General features: G+C 39.5%; 1 protein-coding gene across 1 annotated transcript; it reads right to left on the bottom strand.

The window, feature by feature from the left end:
- Positions 1 to 7,853: 7,853 nt before the first annotated feature.
- On the bottom strand, positions 7,854 to 9,255 carry atp5if1a (ATP synthase inhibitory factor subunit 1a). The gene is made up of 3 exons (XM_010733814.3): positions 9,061 to 9,255; positions 8,261 to 8,373; positions 7,854 to 8,157 (listed from the first exon to the last, which is right to left on the bottom strand). The coding sequence occupies exons 1-3, from the start codon at positions 9,130 to 9,132 to the stop codon at positions 8,016 to 8,018; spliced, it is 327 nt and encodes a 108-aa protein (XP_010732116.1). The 5' UTR covers positions 9,133 to 9,255; the 3' UTR covers positions 7,854 to 8,015.
- Between the last annotated feature and the right edge of the window lie 1,230 nt (positions 9,256 to 10,485).

The following is a 10,485-nucleotide window of genomic DNA, read 5'->3' as shown; positions in this document are numbered from 1 at the left end:
TCGTCGACGTCGCCGCCATATTGGATAAGGCAGATCTGCCCGTAAACTAATACAGGAAATGGACTGAACTTCATAAAGCGCCTTTCTACAAAGTTCTTTAGTTATGTCTCTTATACACCCATTCACACACACACTCAAATATATCTGGGAAACAAACAGGCACAAAAACAACGTATGTAACTTTTAAAGTGATGATTATAAATGTTTACTCCTTATGTAAGCACCAAACCAACGTATGTATTTTTCTATGCTGAGTGTTTACAGCTACTAATGTGTGTAACACTGTTACTGTGATGATAATATTGAAATATTTATATTAACATTAATTTGTGTCTATAATACCAGATCCTGAAATGGTGAGGGTTTCTGATAAAGAGCACTAACGTGTACATTACACGTGAACATATATACCAACATGATACACACACACACACATAATATATATGACAAAATCCATCTAAATCAGATATTTATAGAGTGTATATACTGGAAAATTATGAAATGGTGAAGATTTGTAGCCTTGGTAGACCACCCAAAATTGTGAGCTGGATGCAGATTCATTCATTCAAGTCTTTGGGTGTATCTCGAAGAATTCAAACAAATTGTTATAAAAATAGAAAAAATATTATTAAATTTAAGTCATTTTTATTAATTCCAGCTGTTCTTATAAGCATGATACACATTGAATTTCATACAGTTGTACAATCTGTTATTATTTTACCCCTTAATATACATGTCCTTCAATCATCCTGTAGTAGTTGGGTGTTTTAGTATGGGTCATTTAGTGGAGATGTTAAACTCTGTCTCATCCCATCTGTAGTGTAGCACAAAATGTATCTATGAGATTTACAGTGTACCACTAGATGTATATTTTTTAATTACAGTTGATACTTGGTTGATAATTAAATATTTCAAAACAAAAGGAACAGCAAAAAACTGCAACACGTTATGGTTTATGTGTGTTTGCCGCTCCTGTCGCTACTCTGGTACAGACTCTGAATCATCATGACAGTGAACAGCTACATCAGTTACTCTCCAGTTTAACTGCCTCTCTCTCTCTCCATTATAATCAACACTCAGCGTTTCACAGTGAATGATAATGCCTTATTTATACTTGATTTCTGTTACCGGTTCAGAACATGTTCTGTCATCCTTTAAGTTTACAAAGAAATGTAAATTCATTATTTTTGTGGTTTTCTTAAAATGTCATTACCACACATACAGAAATGTAGTGTTCTGTTTTATTCTTTCTTTTAAAAAACCACACCTGTTAGTCTCTAAGGGCTGGTGTTACTATGTGCCTTGATTATCTCTCCTTTTGGGGGTTTTCCATCTTTTTAAAGGGTCTAATTGTTGAAGATGTTAAACCGTCTGAGGCAAATTTGTGTTTGATTTTGACCTACAGAGATATTAATTGACTTCACATGTGACAAGGAGGAACAGGACATTATGTCCTAATGAGTACTGAAAGCACGCGAGGCACTGAAAGGAGAATAATAGTTAATTTAATAATAAATATGAATAATTATTTTTTATACATATATAATAATAATAATAAATATAATTATTATTTTAATAATAATTATAATAAAGTGTATAGATAAATAATAGAAAAATGACCAAAACTCTGCGGTCAGTGTCCAGAGATGGAAGAAAGAGAAGAAGAGGAGGAAAAAAAACAACAAAGACGGGGTACAAGCAAGGCAAGGCAAGGCAAGTTTATTTGTATAGCACAATTCGTTACACAAGGCAATTCATCGTGCTTTACAGAGGCAAGGAAAAAACATTTGACATTAAGACAAGCAATTAGCAATAGAAAATAAAAAAATAAAAGAGAAGAAAAATTTAATTAAAACATCTCAGAATGTCATTTAAAATCATTAAAATAGCAAAGTTTGAAAAACAATTTTAAAACAAATAAACGAATCACTGGATTATGATTAAAAATTCTTTAAAAGTTCTTTAAAAGAGCTCAGCCATAAGCACGTGAAAATAGAAAGTTTTTAAACCTGGATTTAAAAGTGCTAAGAGTTGGGGCTGATTTCAGTCCTGCTGGTAGTTTGTTCCAGTTGTGAGCAGCCTAACTGCTAAATGCTGCTTCACCGTGTCTGGTTTGAACTCTGTGCTCCACTATCTGACCTGAGTCCGTAGATCTCAGAGCCCTACTGGGTTACTATATTCTACTAACATTTCATTTATGTATTGGGGGCCTAAACCATTCAGTGATTTAATAACTAGTAGCACGAACTTTAAAATCTATTCTGTGGCTAAACTGGGAGCCAGTGTAAAGACTTAAGAACTGGGGTGATGTGTTCTGATCTCTTGTTCTGGTCAAAACTCGAGCTGCTGCGTTCTGAATGGCTGCAGCTGTTTGATACTTTTTTGGGGGAGTCCAGTCAAAAGACCATTACAGTAGTCAAGTCTACTGGAGATAAAAGCATGGATCAGCTTCTCCTGATCTGTTTGGGACATAAAGCCCTTAACTCTGGATATGTTCTTAAGTTGGTAGAAGGCTGTTTTGGTGACTGATTTTATGTGACTGTTGAAGGTCAGATCTGAGTCTATCAATACGCCAAGGTTTCGGACTTGGTCTTTAGTTTTTAGAGACAGTAACTCAAGTGTTTACTGACAGCAACCCTCTTCTCTTTATTGCCAAAAACAATGACCTCAGTTTTTTCTTGATTTAACTGAAGAAGAATAAAATTTGGTTTCATCCAATTTTTGACTTGCTCTAGACAGTTACACAATGACTCTATAGGACTTGCCGTCCTCTGGGGACAGCGCAAGATATATCTGTGTGTCATCTGCATAACTATGATAGTTGACATTAGAATTCTGCAGAATCTGACCCAAAGGCAGCAATATAGGCTGAACAAAAGGGGTCCAAGAACTGACCCCTGAGGAACCCCACATTTCATGCCACTCGATCTGATTGATTACTTCCAATGGTCACAAAATAACTCCTTCCTCCAATTGGGACCTGAACCATTCTAGGACTGTTCCACGGAGTCCTGCCCATGTTTCCAATCTGTTCAGCAGTATGCTGTGATCCACAGTGTCAAACGCAGCACTGAGATCCAGCAGGACCAGAACTGATACTTTGCCTGAGTCAGTGTTCAACCTTATGTCATTTAACACTCTTTAAGAGCTGTTTCTGTACTGTGGTGAGCTCGAAAACCTGATTGAAATTTGTTCAAAAGTCCACTGGAGTTCATTAATTACTGATTGATTAAAAAACCACTTTCTCAACAATCTTGGCTATAAAAGGAAGATTTGAGACAGGTCTGTAGTTGGTTAACTTGAAAGTATCCAGGCGTTCGCTTTTTTAAGAGTGGCTTGATGGCAGCTACTTTTAGGGGTTTAGGAAAACGTGCCTGATTGAAGTGAGCAATTTATTATTTGCTGCAGATCTGTTTGGACAGATTTTACAATAGCTTTAAAAAAGTCAGATGGCATTGTGTCAAGACAGCATGTTGATGATTTAAGCTTGCTGAACTGTTTCTTCTATTTTTTTTGATAACTGTATTAAAATTCTGGACCATCACAGTTGGTTCATTCCTAGGCGGTTTTAGGATTGCGTCACTTTATCATTTTGTAGATTTGTGTTGATATTTAACCTTAAAGATTTTATTTTTTCATCGAAAAAGTGAGCAAATTCATTGCATTTTTCTTTTGAAGAGAGTTCTGAAACTATTCTTTTGGGGGGTTTGTAAGCTTATCAACTATAGCAAACAGAGTGCGATTGTTGTTGATGTTTTTATTATAATTTTAGAGAAGTGTTGCTGTCTAGCCTTGATTAACTCATGGTTTGAAATTACTGAGACTTGTTTTGTAGAGGTCGTGGTGGAATTTGGAGTTTAGTTTTTCTCCATTTACGCTCTGCTTTCCTGCATTCTGTTTTCAATGCCTTTACCATCATAGTGTTCCTCCATGGTGATTCTTGTCTACTCAAGGTCCTCTTAGTTTTAATAGGTGCAAACAGCATCCATGACATTTGAGATTTTCCAGTTGAAAATTATCCAGGAGTTCTCAACTGTCTCTGCGCTCACAGTTGGTGACATTGCTATAGCCTCCATAAACTTAGCACTAGTATTCTCGTTTTATGTTACCTTTTCCTAACAGACACAGAGGTTATCTGAATGTTTGGAATTATCTGTAAGTCAACAAAGAACAACACAGAAAGAAATGATCAGGAAGAGCCAAGTCCTTAACAAACAACAGAAGAAATGTCAACACCTTTAGAGTAACCAGATCTAGAGTGTGTCCCCGGTGTTTTGGGCCCTTTGACGTGTTGGACAAGCCAAAGGTGTCAAGTAGAGAACAGAAGTCTTTTGCATTTATCCATGTTGTTGTCTATGTGAATGTTAAAATCCCCCCGTTACGATAAAACAGTTGTAGTCAGTGCAGATAACTGACATCAGTCAGCAAACTCATCAATAAATTTCTGCTGAGTACCTTGGGTGGTCTCTAATGATTAGAAAAAGGACTTTGGATCACCCTTCATTAAAAAAACAGAGATATTCAAAAGAACTAAAATCACCAAATTGTAATGTCCTTGCACTGAAATACTGATTTGAAAATGGCAGCACACACCCCCGCCCTTCTTGCCATTTCGACTCTTACTCATAAAACTGTAATTTGTTGGCGCTGCCTCATTAAGAATGGTAGCACAACTACATTTCAGTCAGCCATGTTTCACTAAGAAGTAAAAGTCTAGATTATAGGTCATAATCATGTCATTTACTATCACGTGGTTTGTTGACTAGTGATCTGATATTGAGTAGGGCTATCCTTGTGGGGGGTAACAGGAGACACTGGTAAGTTCGTGGTTGGACATGCTATACTCGAAAGATTGGCCGATTAATGAACCCTTTTATTTCTCATCACTTTAACCACTTTTCTGTTACCTGTCATCACAGGGATTGAGAAAGGTATCTGAACTCCATAGGCCCTGACTTTTCCTGGTGAAGATTATTATATCAGTATTGCAGCCTGGACCCGGCACATATCATCAGACTCACAGATATGATGTTCAAAGGAGGGTGGGGGGCTCGGTGGACTTTTAGTCGAGGTTTTTTTTCCGGGGTGGATAGGTGGGGCTGGACGGGTGGTAGCTTAGGGGAGAAAATAGGGGATTTTGGCGTGTGTTAATTGATTCCATTATTGACAAGACTCTTCATCTGTCTGTGCATCCAGAAGTGGGGATGTCGTTCCAGACTGAATGGAGCAGAGTTGGGGGCTGGGTGGGGTCTGGGGGGGGGGGAGGTTGAGTGTCCCCTTGCTGTTGGGGCTGGGGGAGGACTCACTTGTTGGGTGAGAATAATGATGTTGCCGGTTCTTTCTGGGTCGCTGTCCTCCCTGTTCAGTCCTAATCTCAGCGCCTCACCAGCGCGCGCCTTATCTGTTGTTTTGGATTGTCTTGTCTTTGGTTCCTTGGCAGAGGCTGCTGGTGTCGACGCAGAAAATAAAAAAAATGTTGGAGCTTAGCAGCTGTACTCCTGATTTGTTAAGGCAACATCCATCTGCCTTTAAAGAGGTGCCTGCGTTCCCAAAAGATGTTGAATTGTCATAAAGTTTATTGATTGAGTAGGCACATGTATCTTTGAGCCATCTGTTGCATCATCGCGCGTGAATCGCTCATCTCCTCGCCGAACTGTTGGTAGAGGTCCACTGAAAAACACCTCCAGTATTTAGGCATTGGACTCTCTTCATCAGATCAACAAAGTCCCTTTTAATACCTCCGATGTTGCTTCACAACATCGAGGGCTCTGTATTATGATTAGTGATTTAACTGTTGGATGCTCAGTAGCATCTTCAGGATCTTCTTTGAAATATCAGACACCATTATCTTTGGTTAAAACAGAGTACCTTTGGTGTTTTTCTTGCTGGCAAAGCGATTTATCTCACCCCACAGCTCGTCACCCACTATCAGAGTTTCAGGCCAGTCGTTTAGCTCTTTCTGTGGCCTTTTAGCATATGATTTAGCTTTCATACCTTTCTCTTGCGCTGGAATGATGAGCTTTCTTTTGGGGAGTCAGGATTTTGGGAAAAAAGTGGAGCAAATCTGTTCCTAGTAGAATCCCTGTGTCTTGGGTGTGATTTGCTCTTGTGTTTTTGTTTGTACTTCCAGGTCCATGGTTTGTTTTCTCCTTGGTAGGGGGGGGTTTGAAGATGCATTCTGTTGATGGCAGAGTGCAGGCCACTCAGTGTCATATGAGCGTCCTCCGGGTGCTGGGTTTCTGCCTGTTACCGTTTCCCATTATCTGAGGGAGGCAGCAATTGTGATGCCTGGGCTTTGCACCAAGAGAGAGAGGTCAGAAAGGAGTTGTATGATTTAGTGCCGTTTACACCCCTGCGCTCCTGCTGCATCTTTGTGGAGCTAATTAGCTTTCTGTTAGGCCTGCTTTTTCACTATTTTGGAATTGGCAGAGTGGTTTCATTCCCATATTGTCCATTTACCTCACGTTCACTTCGAGCCGATGAATTTTAGTTTCCAGTACTGCTATCTTCTGGAGCAGTTGTGGTTGTGGTATCATCCGTGGTGGAAAAAGGGAGGCCATCTTGCTGCTAATTAGCTTTTGTAGCTGACTCCTCAGTCCCAGTCACCTAGTCAGGCTTGTGCTGCCGATAGGCCACGCTCACAAAAATAAAAACAGATTAAACTAAAAGTGGCAGTCTTTGGTAACTAAACTCCCAGTGATATAGGTATCCAGGATCCGCTTTCCAAAAAAAAAATTGTTTGCAAAAGGAAAAGATTACATAATAGAAAACAACAGTAAAGCAGAGTAAAGCGGAGAGCAAGAAGATGAAGCGTCTGCACTCAAGCAGGTCAGAGTCGAGTATATGAAGATAATGTCATTAAAAATTATTGTCTATTGCAGAACAATATAACTGTTAGTCTAACGCAGTTTTGCTAATCAATACATAGCTGTTAGCTTGTTTTACATCAGTTAAGTGTGATGGAGGGGCCTGATGGCTGTTATGAAAATAATAATTAGGTAACTACTCCACCTTACATTTATTGGGGGGATTTATAAAGATTAGATCTGGTCAGCAGGTGTTATTTACATTTCATTTGCTGAATATTAATGTATGCAAATGAGAGTTCCAGTTCCAGTTTTTTTAGAATGAAAATGGTTCTGTGTTCTGAAGATATTTGCCTATAAGAGAGAGAAAAGAGAGATAGCACTCATCCCGGATGAACTTTTAAAGGGGAAGGACTGCCCTGTAGCGGTTTTAACAAGTCGTTTCTTCAGTCTACTTTTTCTGAACAGCATCGTCTTGGAGAAAGAGCATGCGTTTTTTTTCCTGCATCAGTCTTTTAAGCTAAGAGACTTTCACGGTTACCTTTTAAACAAGAGTTGAGGTTGCAACTGCAAAATGATGTCTTTAAACTTTGCCTCACTCAGTCCACATGTGCAAAATGTACTGTATTCAACATCTTTCTTTACAGGAAGGTGCTTTCATGTGAAGTTAAAAGCTTTGCAGTCACTTGCTCTGTGTTTCTCAGCTCTTTCAAAGAAAAAACAGTGAGAAGGAAAGATTATTTCATGGTTAACTTGCCGAAATATGACTGAAGCTTAGCACTTATTCTATATATCATTTATCAACATTGAGAATAGAAGCACTGATTAGACTACACTGAGGATATAGAGGAGAGTTCAATCTTAAGTAGCATTGCTGTTCAAACTAGGCGGGCCGAACAGTTACACAGCCTGTGTAAATGAGTGTGAACTTTGACCTGGACATGCTACATACAGGATAAGCCTCATTTAACATTTAACAAAGTTATTCTAAACAGAATGAAAGATTATCATTTAGACAATAAGCATGAACAATAAGTTACACAGACGTTCAAAATTGAAGCACTTTATTGTTGAATTATTGTCAGTATGAAATGTCATACAGGCTCTTTCTTGACCAGCATTGGAATCAATCAATAACTAATAATCATTGACCTGGCAAAGAAAATGGGCTGACTTTCAGGAAGAGAAACGATAACATGCTTCCCTTCTTCAGTCATCATGTTTCAGCTTTCGGATTTTGCCCTTGTGGCGGTCGATCTCCTTCTGTAGGCGCTCAATCTCCTTTTTGTGGTGCTCAATCTCCTCTGCGTGGTGTTTCCTCAGCGCTTCCATCTGCTCCTTCTCCTTTTGCCTGCAGGTGGAAACAAAGCGAAGCGACACGTGGTTTAAAACAAAAAGGACAGAGACAGGAGCCTTCAACTGTGTGACTGCCGATATGACAGCAGGGCTCTCACCTGAAGTACCGCTCCTCCTCTGCTACTTGCCGCTTTCCAAACGCACCCCCTGCCTCCCTCACTGAGCCTCCTCCACCTCCACCTTTGCCTGCTCCCTTGCCCAACTCGCCAAGCTGGAAAAAAGTAGAGTGAATATCACAATTCACATATAAGAAAGAGCATCACAATGAACAGTGGATATTATCCCAAGATTTTAGACACTATTTATTATTTACACTATAACTATTTATTGTCCTCTCTGTTCATACTAACAACAGAAGTGATGACTGTGTGTTGTTCTTGATTGATGGACATGATATCTCCCTAACAGACAAAGAAGACTGTGCTACACTTCTCAAACCTTCAACAGAGACAAAAAACTGAAGTTTAGTTTTCTGTAGTGTCCTTTTTTTTAATGCTGTCTCTGCTTTAAGTAACAAACATAGCATATGTATTGTCCATGCAGACTCGTGTTCACTGATATGTCACTGTCCTGCACTGTTCAGTCTAAGATTATGGGACTAAACTACATGTCCCATGTGTTCAGGAACAGTTACAGAGCAGCAGCAGCAGAGCGCCAGTGTGTTTTTAGCTTCATGTCTAACGTTAAACTGGATTCACACCAAACATGTCGCAGTCTTTAAGTACTTTTACTATACTTTTTTTTCATAGCTTTGTGTTTTAGAGAAGTCTTCAATGAACCCGCACCATGCAGCAACCAAACAAGTTAGCAACTGGTCGCTTCATACTTATGTTCAGCATGAACTTTAGCTTAGCGTGCTAAACGCTAACAGTGAGGCTCCTCTGTCGCCGCAGGTTACCTGATCAGATGCCATTCTGATCTGAGAGGCGATGCATTTCCTGAGGTTTAATCTCACAAGGAACCCTGCCATGGTCGCTCGGTGTTAACTGAGTGCAACAGTGTAAAGTTGACTCCACTGTGTCCACTGTTTCCCTGTAGCTGATAATGCGGAAACTTGAAGGGAACGACTCAGGCGGGGCGTGGCGGAGATAAGCGCCGGGCTCGTTAGTGCCACCGCGCGGCGAGGGGTGAGAGCTGCATGATTTATGAGCCGTGCATGCGCTGGAAGCTGTGCTCAATGGTGGAGGAAGGTTTCAGATCCTTATTTAGGCAAGGTGAAAGGAGTAATGCCACATTGTAAAAGTACTCTGTTACAAATAAAAGCAATACATGCATCGAAAAGGTCACTTAAGTCAAAGTACGTAAGTATAATCGGGAGAATGTGCAAATATATGATGTTATTAGATATTTATTACGCATGCATTAATATAAAAGCAGAATTTTACTCTAGTTGGTTGCGGTGGAGCTCATTTTTACTATTTTATATGGGATGCAGCTAATGATTATTTCCATAATGGATTCATCTGCTTATTATTTTATTGATTAATTGATGGTTTAGTTTGTAAAACCTGTGAAAACAGTAAAAAAAATGTCACATCACAAGTTATCAGAGCCCAAAGCGACACATTCACAGTGGTACAAATAGTATAAAATTCAGCATTATTACAAATAAAATCCTCACATTTATTTAACTGGAACCATGAAATGTTTTTGCATGAATAAGAATAATGAAACAATGATTAAAATTGTTGCACATGTACATGCATACATCCACAGGGACTCCACTTTGGACAAATAACAGGAGCACCATGCAAACATGCAGACACTTTGCAAAATATAATTATAATATAAACACAGACAGATTCCTTTATGTTCAAACATTTTTATATATTGATCACTCATTTCAAGCTCATGTCTGTCTACAGCCTGTATACATGTCCTGTAACCCAAGTGCTCAAATCTCAAGTGCTGGATGAGACACTCAGCAGCACAAAGGGAAGCTTTGCACAGTAAAGAGAAGTGGTGGGTGTTTAGTACAGATGAGTCATCATAATGGAGTCCCACTGATGAAGAGTCCTCCCTGCCAGACAATGCATCCCAGCACAGTGTTGTATGAGCTCACCGGCCCTGACACTCATCTTTGATTGTCTGAAATCCAGCAGAGTTGATGGTCAACGAGCGAGTGTAGGCGTGGTGCTGCTGTGATGACGTGCCACATCCTATCAAGCTGTGCAGCAATGACTGTCATGATCACTGCTGTAGATGTGGAAGCTCCTGTGAAAAAGAAAGCATGTAAACTTGTTGTGTCAATGTGTTGTGCAGTGCAACATCCTTGGTCTGTAACTATGGAGTGAAAACAAAACAAGGAAGATATATAAGCTAC

This window comes from Larimichthys crocea, chromosome XIII (genome assembly GCF_000972845.2).
Source record: "Larimichthys crocea isolate SSNF chromosome XIII, L_crocea_2.0, whole genome shotgun sequence".
In the NCBI taxonomy this organism is placed as follows: domain Eukaryota; kingdom Metazoa; phylum Chordata; class Actinopteri; family Sciaenidae; genus Larimichthys; species Larimichthys crocea.
This window is presented reverse-complemented; position numbering and strand designations above follow the sequence as displayed.